The sequence below is a fragment of the Nyctibius grandis genome, chromosome Z, assembly GCF_013368605.1.
Source record: "Nyctibius grandis isolate bNycGra1 chromosome Z, bNycGra1.pri, whole genome shotgun sequence".
NCBI lineage: Eukaryota > Metazoa > Chordata > Aves > Nyctibiiformes > Nyctibiidae > Nyctibius > Nyctibius grandis.
Window position 1 is genome coordinate 87874210 of NC_090695.1, and position 19542 is coordinate 87893751.

Below are 19542 nucleotides of genomic sequence, written 5' to 3' on the forward strand. Positions count from 1 at the left end.
CAATTAATTGTGACTTACATATATATAACCAGAACCTTTCAACTTATTAAAATGCAAGATGTGCAAACAAGAGCATACCGTGTGGGAAAGGGGAAGAGAAATAGGAAATTAAATACAGAAGGAAAAGCAAATATAGGAAGCAAGAGGAAATGAACAGCAAAGTATCAGAAAACAATTATGCAATGAAAGAAGCAAGGGAAAGAATCAATGAGAAAATAGGGGAATATATTTTGCACTAAAAAAAAAAAAGGAATGCTGTGTATTTGCTTACTTAATTTTGACAAATTTACGACATGGCACGGTGTTTTTTTGGCAACTTTCCATCAAAGGATCCACATCCTCAACAATGACAAAGGGAGCCTCCTCCAGGGTGACGATACTCAAATGGTTATCGTCTGGGGCGCTGTCTGCGAAGGAGCTGTACCTTGGCCAGACAGAGTACTTCAGGCTCAGCGAGTTGTTTTCCCATTTCCCCACCTGAAATGCCAAGATACACAGGCTGCTGATATCTGCATGCTCATTTTTGACAAATGAGATCTAATATTAAATGTGCTGGGACACAGGTACAGGAAATTACATTGCAAAGACAGTTGTTGTCTTGGCTTTTTGTTACCAAAATTAGTTTAGAACTTTTTAGTAATTGCATTGAGTGAGAAACTGCACTGTGGTAAAGAAAAATAAGGTAAGGTTATTTTAAGATATAACAGCTTTATTAAAGACTGGATGACATCAGTTAACACTTATCTATCACCTGGCTACAGCTGCACTGAAATTTGACTTGTATCATTTCCATTTGAGCCAGAACAGCAACCAGATACTCCATTTGTAATCAGGACCAATTTGCAGTAACAAGCAAACAAGCCTCAAAATAATAAAAAAAAAAAAAAAAAAAAAAGAAAGAAAAAGAAAACCAACACCCCACACACATACCCATCAGACTGATAACCGAAGTATTGTAAGATCATTTCTGCATCTTCTCAAAAGGGAAGACTCTTCTACTATTCTAGTTTGAAAAGCCATTGTGGAAGTCTTTGCCTAGGGTTCCATCCCATCTGAACCAGGCCAAACCATGTTTTTAGTAAACACAAGTTTAATTTTGCATTATTTACTTCTTATTAAAATAACATATTTTATTCTGCTTTAGTTAATGCCAACTGTTGGAGGAAATAAAGAAATCATACCCCACTTTACCTCAAAATTGCCTATTTGTTTACTTCTATAAATTATCCCTTCTAAATTGATCTACATTTTTCTTCCACTTCCAGAACACCAGAAAGGGGCATATGATTTCAATATTTTGAAAGCTTGAGCATTTTCTTCCTCAGATTGTGTTTAACTACTTTGTATCCATAAATCTAATTGCATGTTTTATCCGAGTAGCGATAACAGACAATATAAATGAGGTAGCAATCCACAAAATTTATAATCTAATGCATTTTAATAATACTTCAGTTACTTAAGCTAAACAAATTATAACATAATCATGAAACTGCTAAAATATTTGTTTTGCAAGGAAAATGCTGGGAATTAACAGCACAATGAGAGACTCAGGTCCTAAAAAAGCTGTATGAAGTTGCCACCTACCTTCTGTCTTCTAAAGACTTTAAACTTAATCACAAAAATTCCTGAAGAATATGATTTATATCCATTCCCATTTGGGGAAGCACATAAGCACATGCCCTTTGCAGTTTCCTGTCCATCCTATTCATAAGTCAAGATGTTTTGCTGAACTTTAATGTAGGAGGCAGAAATGCCAAATCTCTATACACTTAAGTTAGGAAATTCAAAATATCTCAAGGGAATTAGGAATTCACACCTAAATCAATGGGAACCGGGCACAGGATTTATACTAAGTACAGTTCTAGTATGAAATTTAACCAAAACATAATAGATAAAGCCTTTGTGAGAAAAACAATTTCATACACAGGGAAACAAATCTGTTTAACTCTGTATGGGACAGTTACATTGCAAAAATAGTTTAATTGTCAAGTTATAGCATATAATTGCACCCACAGCAGAGTGTGTGCTGGTTTACATTAGCTGACACAGTGTCATTTATATCTATGCCCTAAGTACGCCATGAAGTTGGCCATCTGGAACGGGGAGAATTCCAGCCAGCTCAGTACTTGAGTCAAACAGCAAACGTGCCAAGTACTACGATGAATTTCAGAAGTGGAAAATGTGCCCAACCGTCTGCCTGTTCCAACCAGCAAGAAGAAAAGAAACATGACTGAGGCTCAGTTGCATTTGTGTGTTCAGGACTATAGCAGTGGCAGCACCTGCCTTTCCAAATCACTTCATACAGGATTCTGGGAGGAGGCAGCTCTGCCTAATCCTGAAGCATTTCCCTCTGCAAGCCACCCCCTGCACGTGGACCACAGGAATACAAGCTGCCCGTGACAGTGAGCGTTCATCTGAGCCTATCAAAAACATAACGACTGTTTTGATGCTGTTAAAAGAGGAATCGTACTCTTTCATACTTCAACTGGAGTAACTGTCATTTTATTGTTCTGAGGAGGGTATAACCAGTGATATTTTTAAATGCCCAAATTTGAGGAAGTGCTAATTTCTTTTGACAACTGCAGCTGTATGAAAGTCCTATGTGTTGAGCGAATCTCTAAAGTTAGGTCCAGAATTTTTCATCTGTTGCATTCCATGGATTTATCTCAATATTCACTCCTTGTAACCTTATTTTTTAAAAAATAATTGGCAATTAAGACCTTGCATTGGGTCTTAGGGATCCCTACTTCTCTGTCCAAAGAGGTCTACTGCTGCAGTCCCAGGGTGTCACAGCGACTTCATCTGGGCTTTGTATGGTGCACAAATCCCACGGCCATTGCAGGTCATCCCTGCTACCACCAGTACAATGAGTAACCCACAGTGTCAGAAAGCACAATGAAAAAAAAGTACAAGAGAAAGATAATGTCATGAAGAATGGTAGAAAAGCAAAAGGCAGAAAACTCTGAAAACCCTTGAGGTGGCCTAAGAATGGCAAATGAGGAAGGGTAGTAACTAGAAAGAGCCTGTAGGTCACTCCTTTTGGTTGGGAAATGTTTCTGTTGGATTCACTTGCTCTAATTAATAAACGGTTAGCACAGGCATTGGATTTGCTCTGCCAGTGCTTCTGGATTCACGAGTGAACAATTTCCATGTTTACTTGGTATTTTGATTTTAAAACAGCTATACTGTTGAAGATTACATGTTGCACTGCTATCATTTTGCTACAGTTTTGAACGATCAAAACTTTTTTCTTTTTCAATTATTTTAAGTGCAGGGTAAACATTTAGTTTTATACAATTAAAGCACAATCAAAATATGGAAGGATTTTTATATTTGTATTAGAAGCTTTTTAGCTTGTGCAGAGCTAATTATAGCATTGTTATTAAGAATATGAATGTATTAATTATTTACACAATGTTTTGTATCTTCATATATTATATAGTTCTTTCAACATCCTTGTGCAATTGATAGTATCCCTTTTTTACAGGGTGAAGGATTGAAATGACACAGAAAAGCTGTAGAATAAGCAGAACTAAAACACGAGCAGGTTCCTGTTGAAATAAAGAGAATTTATGACATTGCATCTATATCTAGGTGTCCTGCAGGACTGGCATTTATGTCACTTATGGAAGCCAGATCTATTATTAGATCCAGTCAATATCCATTTTGAATGCCTTTAAAACTTTCAAATGCTTAGGGAAAAAAACAACAGGTTATATAAATAATACAAGGATGACTGACATAATCCTAATCACACACCCTCACAGAGACCATCGAGTCAGAGAAAAAGAGCAAGGCCAGATCCTGAGCAGAGAGAGAAAAGAGCAGAGTATGTTCTCCCTTGAGTGCCAATGCTGGCACGAAAAGAAAGTCTGTCACACCAACATATCTCAGAGAAAACAAACAAATAACTCAGTTCTATCACCCTCTCCCCAGCAGATGGGAACTGTACGCAATACACAGTCATCACCCTTTTGTCAGAAAAAATGTTACACAACAACATGGATACTAACTGCACTCCCAGGACTACCAACCCAAAGCTTTGAAAAGAGAAAAACTTTCAGGGATGTTCTTTCTACACACATATTGCAAGCATACTTTTTGAGCTGTCTCTCTTTTCTGAAGAAAATAATGCTGAGCAAATGCAAAATCTAACCCACCATGCTTTATAGAAAAACTATTTATTACTTTTCTTTCACCACACTTTTCCACTTACAAGGAAGAGCTACTCTGGCAAGTTTTAAGTCAATAACTAGAAAGCGTAAATTAAGTTTGTCGGGTTAGTAATAACAGGCAGCTGCAGAACAAAGCACAAGAGCAAAATCCTTCCTCCAGAAACAGCATCTGTTGTACACCTTGTGCTGCAAACCTTTGTGTCACTTCGTGTTTCCGAAGGTCCATATTTCACAATGACACTCTAAACTTAAATGACAAAATATGATGCAAGCACTTTCATGACTTATTAATACAGAGTGTTTTACAGTCCTGGGTGGTTTGAAGACGTCCATTTAAAGACTTTGAAGTTTTCAAAATTTGCTGCAAAATCTCACATGGGGTATGCAAATGTACCGCTCTTCCCTCACGGCTCCTCCCTACGCTGACAGGAAGGCGCCAATCCTGCGACCAGCAGGGCCCGAAGGACAACACAGCGCCCAGATAAACTATAAACAAACGGAGGGAGAAAGAAAATCCACCACTTCCTCTAGCCTCGTCTTTCAATACAGAATTAGTAACTAGCACTCACCAAATCCTCAGTGGCTGGTATAGTTTTGGTACTGGGAAATGTCCCAGATAACTCTGTAGCACAAGAGTTCAAACTCATGCCAGAGAAGTCATTTTATAAGTTGATTATGTCATTAGAAAGGAAGAGCTAAACAAACTGACAGCCCCTTCCTTGACCTCCCAGTGAGGGAAGACTTTGTCACCTCTGCACTCAGTGAAGATCTTACAGCTCTCCAGAAGTGTACAGATGGCCATACCTTTACCTCCAGAGAGGAAGAGCTGCCCACTCACCACTCCTTTCCCTGGTAGCTGTGATTCCCTTACAGCAGCAGAGAGGAGGGAACCATCGTCCTTGGGAATACAGGATTTAAGAAATGCTGCATAATAATTGGTGCAATTCAAACAATTCAGTACAGTAAAGGTCAGAGGAAAGGCCTTCAGGCTAAGTAAAAGCTCACTGATAGAGAAACAATATGCACTATTCACTCGACAGTAAGTGTCAGGGTAGGCATATTTACAGGAAGACTAAATACACGAAGCAACAAGGATGGAACAAAGAAAATGACAACTAACAGATGTTAAAGAGTATGCTGTTTCTGCTATGGGCAAAGATAATATACCGTGGTAGGCCACAGAGCTACTGACAAAAGATATACCAACAAATGGATGATTAGATCATGCAATTTCATCTGTTCTAGTTGAAATACATGCTTTTCTTCACAACTTTTCGGGAACGTCTATCATGAGGCATCAGGATCCTTCAGCTGTCATGACCCCTGCTCTGAAATCAACTGAGATTTCCCAAGAAACTACCCTGTACCACACCTCAGTGACTTTTTATTATCACAGCACTCTGACAAAAAGCTCTGCCAGAATTCTGACCGAGTGTTAGGTTTTCCAGTTCTTGTCCAGTGAAGTTTCAGCTATACCGTCAGATATGATAGCTGCCTTTTCTCGGCTACGTGGCGGTGGATGTCAGTAGCCAGATGGAGCTCTCTGTGAAGACCTTGGTTCATTTATTCCAGACAGGAATCGTGCACCCTCTGCCCACTCACTCATTCCTCCTTAGATACTAATGTGTATAACCTCACACAGAGCTTGTAAGTCTGGCGTATGCTAGTCAATCAGAGCAAAATCAAGTTCTACATTAAATCCTGCATTAATAGAAAGTTAAAAATGATTGGTTACGTTTAGAATAAACCTGGATGTAAGTAACAGTTCTTGCAGTGGCATTTAATTAGCAATTGTGCCATGTAGTACCTGTTACTCTTGCTTCTTGTAAAAATTCATTGACTACAAAAAAGTAGGACTTTTATATCTCACAAATTCTCCCAGAATACAGGCCACCATGGTAATTTTATCTGTACTTATCTGGGAGCATCAGTAAAAATTGGTTTTACCATGGAACTCATCTATACACATGGAATACACCCATCTTTAAATGCTATACAGTCTTCCCTACCTTACTTAACACATACGATATGCACAGATAATTAAAATGCCTAATTTTGCCACTGCTAATCATATTCTAGTATATGATTTTAATATTGAGTTGATTGGTTTTATTTCCAAATTTTTTTAAAAAAAAAAAAAAAAGACTAACAGACTGTGAAGTTTGAAGCTCAGTGAAGTTAATGGGTCAGGTGAGACACCCAGGTCACACCTCACTGAGATAAGCTTAATGGGGGGAGTTGCAGCTGGCACTGCTGCACCTCTGAAGGTTTTTCAGCACTAGCCCAGTGTTCCTGCAGTGCCTTGGTGATATTTGGGCAACACTGGTAACTCTGGCAGATCTATGAAGTTTCACTGAAACAAGCACATTAAGCTTGTCTTCTTAAAAATCTCTTGCCTGAGAACAGCAGCCCCTTTGCCTGTCAAGATTAGCAGCGAGAGTAGGAATGTTGATGTCAGAAGTTTGAGTAGCTGCTTTAGGATCTGTCAAAATATCTTGCTGGATATATATCCTGCTGAACAGGCCCAAAAGTGATTTTCAGTCTTCAAACTATTATCATCCAATCAGCTTTTTTCAGAACCTGATATGGGGCAAATCCCTCAGTCAACCCCCTTTATATGTGAAGTTACCACTTCAAAGTTTTGATACCAAGTCATCTGTAAAGGAAAAGGAACTTACTTTCCTAGGGGTAAGATGTATGTTCTTCAACTATGGCTGAATATATTTTCTATAACCTCAAACCTTGAGTCAAGTATATCAGTTTTGAGATGAAGGAAAAATTGTATTTAAGTAAAATCAGATTATTACACTAAAACCAAAAAAACTGAGTTTTAATATTAAATCTTGTATTTTCAGGAGAACGCTGGGTAAAAAAATCTTCACATAAAACACAATTACTCTTTCTTACATAAATAATAAAGCAGCTACCTGCAATTTCTATGTATATTAGTTACATTACAAGGATTAGAGACTGTTGCGTTGCCAGTTTTTCACATGAGTAAATCATTTAATTAGATTCTAGGACTTGATGTTTTCCATATAGGATTGAGGATACTTAATAAGACTTCAATAAAACAATTCTGTGATACTCATTGCAATTCTGTAATTGGAAGTAAAAACATGTGCCTGTCTGGAAACTCAAAGCAGGAAATGGTAGATCTCAGATAAGTAACTTTGACAGTTTTGAAATTGAGCAAAACAGCACAAGGAGAAAGGAACACGGAGTAAGAAATTTACTAAGAGATGTGGGGCGAGAAATGCTACTTGGAAAGAATGTTGAGACAACACTAGAGAGATGTTCAAATAACCCAGGGGGTGGGCAAGGGCCTTCTCATGTCTCTGAGTCAGAGGAACTGTCCTGTTGTTTCTGAAGTGCACAGCGATGCTCTGCTGATACGAATGTGGGGTGCTCTGAGATAGCAGAGAGCTACATCCAGCTTGCCAGGATAATTGATTAGTCAGTTTATTTGTCTTCATCCACAGAGGCAGTGATCAGCTTGTGGTCAGAAGAACAATTCTGGTGGTGACAGCCCGTTCTTGGCCGCCTTTCACTTCTCCCCTCTGACATAATTAAAGCTGGCCCCCTTCCTGTAGTCCCACGATAGAGAAGCAGACAGGAAAGCTGCAGCTAGGGGCACGCTGTCTCTACCGCAGCAACTCCTCCGGCCTCCTACCAACAGGGCTCTAAGGCAAAGGGGCAGCTAGAAGCAGAATTTTTTTCTGGGCAGGAGCCTCACTTCAGTCACTCTTTTTGTCCTCCTAGAAACCCACAGCAATGAGCAGGAAGGCATTTACCAGATGGAAAACTGTGCAAAGACAACATAAGCATCAGCCTACAGAGAGCCTCGTAGCCCAGTGCGGCAGGTGGAGCGTGCGCTGCCGCCGTACAACATGCACAGTTACATACAGCAAAACCTGCACCAAACCTTCCATTCTCTGACAGGGGAGTCACCTGAAGGTTAAAACAGGCTCAAGTTATTTCTTGGAAATAATGTCAGTTCATATATCCAGTTTCTTTGCTGCTGTTAGCTCATTTTTCAAAAACATCAAAACAATCTCCTCTTGTCCTTTGAATGATCTCTTTAGAGAAGTTTCAAGGTACAAAATGTATGAAATTATTATACCATAAGCATTGTTGGCTGCCTCTCTACCCATTTTCTCCCTTTGGTGCCTCATACTAATATTCCCTAAGTAGTATAATATTTTTTCCAGAACATTACATATGACATGCAGACTGTTGAAAAATTTTAAAATGGGGTAAGAAATTTTCATAATGGCTACAGAGCAAAAGATTCCTCCAAAGATTTGGATTGACACATTTGAATAGGATTAAATGTATGCAGAGAATTATATTTGCATCAAACGTACATAAAGAAATACATAACATAATCTAGGACTACTCTCTGTGTTTTTGCATGACTAGCATATTTACTGAGATGTCCTCCAGTAATTCTTATTTTGTCATTATTATTCAAAATCATTAAGAGCCTTGCAGTCTTACAAACTGGAGTTTTAACTTGATTTCATGGGATCCTAAAACTATAAGAAAAAGAGTTCATAGATTTCACTGCCATTTAGATAATGCAGTATAATGCTTCATGAATTTAAAATGAAACTGGTGGATGATACAGATGTATTTTTTCCTACAGTCTCTTACTGCAAACAGTTTCTAAGGTCCCCTGTTTTTAAAACATGGGACCACAGGTAGTCTGCAAAACTCAGAGTCAAAACAATCACAGGCTGAGGTGGGAATGTTAAAGAGAAAACACTCATGATAAACTTTTCCTTTTATTACTTGCATATATGATTAACTCTGATATTAAGACATGGAGGATTTTTTAAAAGTGTGTAGCAGAACCTGGTTTCAGTAAATTCATTTTCAACAGGGAAGATCTAGAGGATCAGCCCCAAGTTATGTTTAGATTCTAGGTCACTGCACTCTCTATTACATACCTAAGAAAATATTATTTACTCTTCACAGTAACTTTTCCTTCTAGCCTATATAGAGGTTTATGGACATCACTTGCCTATCAGGAGAACGCAAGTCAAGATTCTGAATTTTTTAGGCAAACGTTATAGGGATTATCCTCCAATTCAACAGAAATTACACAGTTAAAAAAAATACTTTTATTCTAAAATCTGTCAATGAGCACAAAAACAAGCAAATAAAAGGACTGGAGTTGTCAAGGTATACAAATCCATCCAAATTTAGTTAAGGCCCAAGTCTCAGGAGATTTTTCAGTCATCCATTCTAACTAAATTGTAGGAAGAAATGCAAGGTGTGTTTCACAGAAATCTTCTGAAATCCACATCACATATCTTCACCGATATGTTGCTTTCCCTGTTAAAGATCCTTAGACCTACTCAGAATGTTAAATTATCTTCTCTGAACTCTTGTGACAAACCTGCTACAGCAGAATATCATTGTTGACATCCGTAACGTTAATCTGTCTACTTGTCATTAATAGGGTTCTACCAAGTCTCTCCTGTCTCCTCTCATGTCTCTTACCCAGAGGTAACGCTCACCTTTTCCCATTCGCGATCGTTGTTCAGTACTATCACCACCAGCCTGGGGTGCGCCTGATAACCATCTGCTGTGAAGGACAAATCTTTACCTTCCCAAGTCACATTCATCATAAACCTAGAAGGCAAGGAAAAAAAGTTCACTGAAAAATTAATGAGCTGTCCAGCAGTTAATGAGCAAGCTAGTTCAGTCATCAGAAGCACTGATGAAATGCATGCACCACATCCTATTAATACTGTGAATAGCCTACGTTTGCAGCACGGAGAGTGTGAGCATTTCAAGGCAGTACATAGCAGGAGACAAAGCAAAATATGCAATTTTTAATGCAGACATCATTTTTAAAGCAGCTTCCACATTATATATGACCTGTACACTCCATGAATAACCTTTCTGGCACTTTACACAACCTCACCAGTTTTTCAGGACCATTTTCTACATGTCTACGTCAGCTCTGCATGCAACATTATACTATTGTCTCACTAGAGTAATACTCAGAGGTAAGTACGTCTACTCTGGCTTCACCTGTGTAGACCTCCAAGAGTCCTGTCAGCCCTTCCTGACACTGTAGCTATGTGCAGTGTCTTTGCGACACTCAGATAAATTCCACTAATATCTTCAGCCAAAACCAGACATGAAAACTTTGAAGGGGTCGGTAATATTTCAGCTCAGTAATTTCAAAAAGGAAAAAGGTATGTTTTAAATTTTTTTGTATTTAGGTTAATTTTCAATTGTTTTTCAAAAGATATATGAACTAATTAGCACTCTGAATAGAAAAAAAATTAGAGGGACTCAGGATAAAATTTACAGGAAGAAGCAAGATTTTAAAAATTATGTGGAAAATGCCTGTTCAGTCCCAAATTTCCTGCCTTTAGACTTACCAGTTTGGGCATTGAATCAATAAAACTGTTTATTTACCACAGGCTCTCTGTTCAGCTACAAAGGAGAAGACTTATTCAACTGAAAATTTTGTATGAATTTATGTCAACAGAAGGAAATTGCTCAGTGCTACAACAAGAGGTACCTCTCCTAAGATGTGCCACAGTACTGTTGCTTGCTTTCTCTGTTCTGCTGTATTGCCACACTAACCTGCATGTTCTAAAGACAGAATACTACTTTTTATAAGCCATCCTATCATTAGCAATGATTACATCACCTCTGCCGAGTCATTGCTCTGACCTGGACTGTGCCATCAAGAGACTCTGATGAACTCTGGAGAATGAGACTGTAGGTGGTGGCTCAACACGAGCCATGGGCCAGAAGCACTTGGCAGCCAGACACTGCAGTGGACCTGATCTGCCCTGGGGTAGGGATCTTGGTACTCCACTCATCAGCTTAGAGACATCTTTCAACTCTACAGAGTCCTACAGCTTTTCTAGCCACCAATTTGCCCCTGAAGGTCTTAAATTCCTTATTGAGTTTATATTAATTCTAATATAGTCTAACTAGTTTTTCAGTTTCCTGATTAGTATGTATAGGTTTTGCTTTCTAACTGTTGCTTTCCATTCATCATTGAACCACGCACCCTCTTTTGCAAAGCATTGTCCTTCTGTTGATTCAGAAATGCTGGCATTCTGGCCATGTAGCAAACTTGACATTCCTCAAAAATAATTTTCTCTCAAAATTTTCCACAGATTTATAACATAAATCCTTATTTACATTTGCTCCAGTTCCACATAGCTTCAGTGTTTCTCAGTGAGAAGAGATTGTTTCCACCGCTCCAGGGTCAGAAAGAGTGATGAGAAATTGCAGTTTTTATTTAAAGCGCAAATACAGAGAACTTACTGCCAAGAGTCTGAACTACCACAGCATGCAGGTCAAGCTCCCCAGACTGTGATATTGCAAAAATCTATCATTTTATACATTATCTGAAATTCCCTCGCCTAAGAAAATCAGGCATGAAAGGGAAGAGAGTAAAAGACTGGTACTGGCATTGGTGTTCTTTGGTCTCGTTGAAAAAAAAATCAAAACTCCAGAGTGTCAACGTAAGCCTGACAGGGCTATCCCGCAGGTGAGAGGTAAACCTGCAATTCCAAATCTTGGAGATCCCATGGCACTTCCAGAAGATAATGTGCCCTCCGTCCCATATGCATGGTCTGAAGTTAATTGAATTGAATTGCACAGAATTCTCAATGTTTTTTACTGAATGAAATTCAGTCCAAGCTTTCACCTAGGTTCTCTCCTTCTGGAACTCAATTCAACACTAATATCATCCCATCCCTCAGACAGATAGGTTTTGAAGGGCATTAAAGTTACTCTAACTGTTCTTCACACATTGCTCTATAATGTTTTACCCACAAGAAACTGATACTGGTTTACTTTTTTTTTTTTGGTAGCAGTAGTGTGGTCCCCTGGTGAATCTGACACAGACAAAATTCTTTAGCTCCATATTCAAAGGAGAAGGCTTTGTATTGACATAGCCACCTGAAAATCCCAATAGCAGAAGCACACTAAATAAGAGTATATAGACCCAGAAGAAATAATGGCATTGTATCATAACAGTTAATAATTAAATGTGCACTGCCCTAAACAGCTATATTAACATCATTCAGCACTGGTTTGACAGCAATTTGTAAATTCACCCATCATAATAACTCATATTTTGTGACATACTTTCAGCGTGAAAATTTTCCCCTTGGCAGAACTTCGCTTCTCAGTTGAACTAATTTCCCATATACTACATTTTTCAACCAGCACTGCAAGAGCTTGCTTGGGAATAAAAAGCTTGTTTGCCACCTTGAGAGCAAGTGGCAAATTACCAGACAGAATTTGCTTGTGCATACATGTAAGACACCAGCATAACGCTTGCTCACTGCTGAAAACGAAACGCACTGTGACCCAAGGAATAAAATGCCCATGAACCCACCGCAAGGGGGAAAACAGGGACATACTGTGAAAACACGCACTACTTGTATTTGTACTTCTGCACCCGCCCTCACGGGTTCCTTCCTAATTCATACACATGAAATAACTCCCCCCAAGAATGAACACATCATCTGACGGGGCCAGGCAGAAATCACCTCATTTCAATAAAACTAAAAGCTGAACATTTTGTCTCCTCCTACAGGCTGGAGCACAAACACACACGCTGGACTACAACAGGCTTTTGCGTCCAGTTGGGTTTTTAATTACGTAGCCGTTGGTGATTATACTTGAGTTGAACCTTTCTTTTATGCAGCGTGGTAGGATCGCTAGCCCAGATTTCAAACATCACTCATCATATTTCGGGATTAACATGCAAATGCCCTAGCCTAGAAGCTAGTCAAGGACCACTGCAAGACGCAGTGCTGTAGCTGCAGTGATGCTCAAGTGCTGCTCAAGTGCTCCAAAAAGAAAGATGAACCACAAATCTAAAATGAAAAACTGAACTCGGCGAAACACATTTTGCAAGTTAAAAAAAAAGTCCCTGATCTGTAAAAGTCTCTTAAAATTGTATTGTCTGAGTCACATACAAAGGTATCAGTGAGTGATGCAGACTGAGCTACCCCAGTTTCTCAAATTGCAGCAGTAAAAAAGAACTTCAAAGAGATTCTTGTCTTGCCAAGCACACTCTTCTGTACAAAATTCATCAACTGCTTGTCGTCTTCAGAAACCAGTGCCTACAATCTACACTCCCTTTTGAATTCTCATTTTTCCTCCAAAAAGGCCAGAAGTCCTGCTCTGCTTTTACTGGCCAAGATCCTAAACTGTTTGTTTCTATGAAAAACAACGGTGTGCTTTTCTGTTCCTGGTTAGCAAGAGCGAGGAAAAGAAAGTATTGACGTTATGTGTTACTGTTAGAGAGTTTTAAGCCCAAGATTAATTCTGTGCAAGACGTCTTTGATTTCTGAATTTGTCAAAATATATTCCTGAAGTAGTTGTGAAATTGCATATTCCTGTTCCTGACTAAATGAGGTGCTTGATTATTTAAGCTTGTTACTTTAAGGGGGCAATGCAGCAAACACCTTCGATTAGTAGTTAATCTGCTTTCATACCTCATTAACGCTATAACCTTTGCAAAGACATGATAGCAGGGGGCCTTGTGATGATATTATGACACTGAAGTCTTAATTAAATTTTGCAAACTGAAGTTTGTAAGTAAGATTCCCCAGGTGATATATGTATGAAAAATGGGATTTTGGGGAGAGAGGCCAGGTTTGCTGAGGCCAGACAGGTCTACTTATGCTTAAAATAAAACTGAAATACTCTTCTAAAAGATGCAAGGATCACAGCATTAAAAAGATGTCATATGTATGAAAATACTTTTACAAATGTGTAAAAATTTAGAAAAGACCTGGATTTTAAAACCTAGCAATTGCGTGCATGTACACACACAGACCCAGGAAGTCCTTGGAGCAATGCAATAAATTAAAAATCTTTAATTAATTGATCCCTTAAAAAGAAATGCATACAATGTAGCTGTGATAATTATTATACATATGACAAAAAATGCTCTCATCAAAACTAATATAGTAAAAAAATTCCCTCTTCTCCCCTTCAAACTGTTTGTTTTGATGTTTTCTCCATTTTTCTCTATTTCGTGTTTATTTTCTTTCCATCTATCCACTGAAATATGAATATGAAACTGTCTGTGCAAGGATCAAGTTGTGTAACCGAACACAATTAGTAACAACAGCTGCTTTGCCTACAGAAAGGATCCTTTGGTTCTTCCCTGCCCAGGTTTAAGCCGCCTTCTCCGCTAACCTCTTTTCATAACGTTACAGCAGCTACCAATAAATAAATTGCTAGATGGAGGAGGGGGGAACGTTTTGAATTCCCAGGGTTACCTTTAAAACCTTCACTCTGGCAGGTGCAGGTGTGACCACAGGAGAAACTGCTCCAAGCTCCAGCCCAGCAAATCACCAAGGGCATCCTGGGGCACCCAGAGGGGTGGTGGGGTGCAGGAGGGGAGCTGGCCTGGGGGGCTGCACACCACGGGAGAATTACGCCTTTAAAAACCAAATGGGTCGTGCAAACACCCTCAGCAAAGGTCTCATGGTTTTAAAAGCAAGTTCAGAGACAGGAAGCGCAGACTGTCCCAGGTGCCCTTCTTTCTGGTTGCTCTGGTATTTGCTCCTTGTGTTTTTGTTTTATAATGATAATTTTATACAGATTCAGACTTTTAAAAGTAGAAATTCAGGACTCATGGGGGTCAGGAACAGAGCCAGTTCTGCAATAGCATGCTGGTTTATAATTAGTGTGAAATCCACCTAGTATCCAGCTCCCAAACAGATCACTGGCTGGGAAAAATATAATGGGTAAGGCAGAGGCATTAATGAAAACATATCACTCCTAAGCTACCTCCAAAGAAGAGAACTTAGTTACCAGACCTGTAAAATAAAGCACACAGCCTGATCGCTGCAGGGAGCAGAAAGCCCGCGGGACTCCTCGCTGCCACAAGCTCAGACCCGCATTTCCTGAGGCCAGATCAGATAATCAAATTTGATAAATTCCTCAGGTGGCATCACTGGGGACTATAATTTTTTATTTAGTGCATTCTTCACCATGGGGCAGGGTTTCAAATCCATGACAACTGCAGGCAATGAAGAGAAACAGCAGAGGCTTAGGGAAATACAGGCTTCATGAAAGAAACTCTCCCCCTTCTCTCTCAAAGAAGGAATTTCCAAACTGAGATTCAAAGCAGATGACTTGCCTCACAACCAACGTGTCATCTGGTGGTATTTCTCTTTCCTCCAACCAGTATGAACCAACCATTTTAATAATCTAGACAGCCAGCCTGTCTGGGCTTGGCATTCACCCAGTATCATACCTAAAAAAAGCAGGACTGAATCCAAATTGTCTTTCCTTCTTTATCTTGCTGAGGCTCTGAACTGCTGAACTTCCTTACTATGATTCTACCGTGAAATCTGAAAGATACTTATCAATAGAAACCCCAAGACAAATTAATTATCATTAAGAAACAGATTTCCTAAAAACATCTATAAAATTAAATCAAGAAACACTAAATGTAGAATATAGAATGTGTGGTCTGAAGAAATAGGTCTGAAATAGATCACTATTAAACAAGGTAGTGATGAATTTTTCAAAGAGTGAAGCTTTTTTTAAAGACACTTTTATATCTTTGGCTATGTAGGATTTTATTTTCCAAATTCAAATCCTTTGCAGTGATGCAAAGAGCCTCTTCTTCCTCTTCGTGCCTCCTCCTCCACTTCCCCCAACCCTCGCTCTCCTGAATGTAACTCTGCAACGATGCCCCGCTTTGGAGCTGTATCTCCCTAGGCCTTGAGCCAGCATGGATGAATAAAATTTTGGGAACAATATGCTCAGTGACTGTGAAAAAGGCATGGCATGCCAACTACTTGTACCTCCTGTCAGCTGCTCCTTAAAGCATTAGTTGCCACTAGGTCTGGAAAAGTCATTTTGTACCAATTCTGCCAGACAAGTGACAAAACTCTTGGGGAGCCCTTCTGAAATGGGGGCAAGAGGAGGGAGCAAAATTAGAAAGGGCTCAGATGCCTGGGAGAGTGCCACAGACTAGCGTAACCCATAAAACACCACAAGGTTTAGTGAGTTAATGTTATAATCAGCAATAACATTTCATAAAAAGCACTAATACGGTTACATTTTGCTGCACCACCTCAGAAACATCCCAGACTCTTCCTTCCTGCAAGGGGACGGTGTCTGCAGCAGCTCCGTCTCCAAGAACCTTCACTTATATTTTGAACTTCAAAGCCTGCTTTCAGCCCTGAAGGCCGGCTCTGCTCAACTCCAGAACAGAGGCCATGCTTGTTCTCTTGGTTTAAAATTTTTTTAATTATCACAAAGAGGGCAAAATGTTCTAAAAGCCCCTAATCTGGTACCTTCTGCTTCCTAAACGGACCTAACCTGGGAGAAAATTCTGATACAGATTTTCTATGATTTCTTGAATCACTTCATCAGTAAAACAGCACCACGTCAGAATCTCTTGTGTGGAGTGTTTTCCTCCGCAAACCCTATTTTGTTGCCAGTGAAGTTTAGTTTTAGTTTTGGAGGAATATGACATTTCATCAATTCAGTTCCTGCTGTTTAATGCAACATTATGGAAAACGCCCTCATACTATAGAAGGCAATTACAGCACATGAACTAAAAGAAGTGCAAATATCTAGTTGTTACTGTTTAAAACCTGCCTATCAGCAGTAAATTAGACTTTGTGTATCCCTGTGTACCAATGCAATCGCTACAGTACTCTACTGGGACTTCTGATGAGAAAGCACCCCCACACAAATTAATGAGGCTAAGTGGGATCCTGCCACTGACAACATTTTTTCTTGTCTTGCATATTTTTTCTCATTTTGTCATTTTTCTCATTTTCTCTTATTTTTTCATGTTGACAATAATAATTTCTTGTAATCCAGTACATCTGAAATTAGTTGTCAACATTAAATCTAGGACTGGCATTTTGGTCCTCATTTGGAGACGCTTGCCTAAACATATTGTCCTCCCTGGAAATCTACTGTTCCCCACATCCCCGTGGCCTCAGCGCTCCACAAAGGCTTGCAGCTTTGCTGATGCCTTCAGCCATTTAGGAGCATCATCCTCATTTGGATTTGTTTCCACAGAGCAGCATTCACAGTAGTGAAGGAGAAGGATAACCAAATGTAGCAGCATGCAAAAACGGAAATGTCTTGAAGCTTTAAAGTTACCAGAAAGAAGTATGAAATTTTAAATACACTCAGATTAGCTGCTTCCCTCCACAACACGTAAGCAATGTATTGTAACTACTGAAAGTTGGGTCACAGTCTCAGATCATCACCCTGTGTGCAATGCACTCCTGTGAGCACACAGTGGCTCCTGTAAAGCCGCAGTGGGAGAACAAAATGGGAAAGGCAAACAAAATATCCTGGAGAGCCTTAGGTGAATGTAAATAACATTTGTTTTTTTGCAGAACAAGTATGCTAATAGTGAAAAAGCATTCATATATAGTTAAATAATGATACATCTTCAGTCATACAATAAAGTAGATGATACTTATTTTTCCAAAGTCTTTTGACAGCACTTAAATGAACAAATCCTCTGTAAATTGGCTGTTGATCTGTATGCAGGAGAAGATTAGACAGATTTGCTGGATTATTCATCAAACCACTGTGTCCATTTAACACCTGATTTTGCACAAAAGAAAAAGAGGAAAATTTATCTGTCATTGCTAAAAGCTGGAATCAAAATATTGAACTTGATGGATGACTATCAGGACTGCATACCCTTGCCCTCTGAAGACGACGCTGTCTCGTAGCCACACAGTAAGGTATCAGCAGCACGACAGCAAGGACAAGAAAATGAACGGTGTGATAGGCCATGGAAAGACAGCAACATTAGGTGGCACATTTCAAAACGATGTTCTCACCGAGTCCCCAAGCTTTTAAAGTAGGGTGATTCAGGGCAGGATCAACGAACGCATTTGTATCTGGCCCTTTGGACCTCACGTTGCTCCTGCTCCCTGGCTTGGTGATGACGAATAAAGGAAACTGTGCTTGGGAAGGGTATGAAATGACAGCCTGCCCAGAGCAGTTTGGACAGCTTTCTAGCCCTACACCTGCACTATGGAAAGTAAGAGGAGTCTCTAAATCCTGCATGTTACTTGGTTGTATTTGGAAACCAAATGTAATGAAACACTATGTGGTAAACACCCGACTACCTACAGACAGAGACATCATCTTTTTGCTTTTCATGACAATGACAACAGAGCAACAGCTTTGTCATCCCCATCCATCCCTGTACAGGTCAGAGCGGTTGGAAATGTTGTTGTGAAATGTATGTCCCAGGGTTATGACTTCTATACACAACATGAGTACTCTTCTAAACAAAGCAGAAGCATTTCTATTCACAAAGCAGCAGCATTTTCCATGATGACTGGCAGGGTTATTTTGTTTTGCTCTTTGTTTGCTTACATGTTTTCCTTTTTTGAGAGAGAACAAGCATTTGTCCAACTGACATTGCATTAACGAGCTGCTAATTCTATCTGTCCTGCTGTGTTACTGCCAGTATTTCACACAATGGTATTTTTCTGTCTTGGGAGAACCTGGGTCTTACACAGATCGGAAAAGATGATCTGAATCAATACATATATATATATGTATGGCTTTTAATGTGTTGAAAATGATCCCTGTATTTTATTTTAAATCCCTTATTCATAGGGAAAAACTAGTTTTCCCACGTGTATCAGAACAGAACACTGACCAAAAACTAAAGCAAATCTGTTTTTTTCTGTCTCTAGAAAGCCAATAAAGCATCTTAAAATTGCAGTGACAGGGGAAGGATAAATTGTGTGCTTCAAAACATATATATCTTCAAACCAATTTAATACTCAAAGGATTTGAGAGAAAGGGAGGAGGAGCTTTCACTTCATGGCTTTCTTTACATAGAATTTCTTCATAAGTGGTGATGAAAATCACTTTCTAGATGTGAGAAGTCACACATAAAGCATTACCAACCTCCATTTACAAGCAAATTAGTTATTATGGCATAGCCTTGGAATACTGTATTGGGTTTAAAGCTGAAATAGACTGTCATTATAATAGATGGAGTCTAAAAATCCTCTTTTTTTGCTCCTCTCTTGAGCTTGGTTTTGCTCAAGCATCACGTTACAGAGCCTCTTTCCTGCTTTCCACTGAGCTCACAAGCAGTGTCCCTCCGTGCAACCCTACTTCTTCAGCATTGATTTCCAGCACAAACAGGGAGGCACAGTATAGCAGAGCCCAGGTTCATAAGCTGTGACTTTAGCCCTCTTCATTGTGAGGATGCTCCAAAATCCTTTGTTCAAGTTAGCTCCTTAATACAGCATCATACACGTTTATCTTGTGGTTTAAAACACAAAGCTGCACTGTGACCTGCAACTGTGAAGATCACGTTTTGGAATAAAACCCCAATTCA

The 19542-nt window shown here is 39.3% G+C and overlaps 1 protein-coding gene across 1 annotated transcript in view; it reads right to left on the reverse strand.

Moving 5' to 3' along the window:
- The window catches only part of GRIN2A (glutamate ionotropic receptor NMDA type subunit 2A), a 182886-nt gene that overhangs the window by 52339 nt on the left and 111005 nt on the right, over positions 1-19542 (reverse strand). Inside the window, exons 4-5 of the mRNA XM_068422458.1 lie at positions 9701-9815; positions 272-477 (exon numbers count right to left, since the gene is read on the reverse strand). Of these exons, the coding sequence (XP_068278559.1) occupies positions 272-477; positions 9701-9815 (321 nt within the window). The remainder of the gene's footprint in view (positions 1-271; positions 478-9700; positions 9816-19542) is intronic.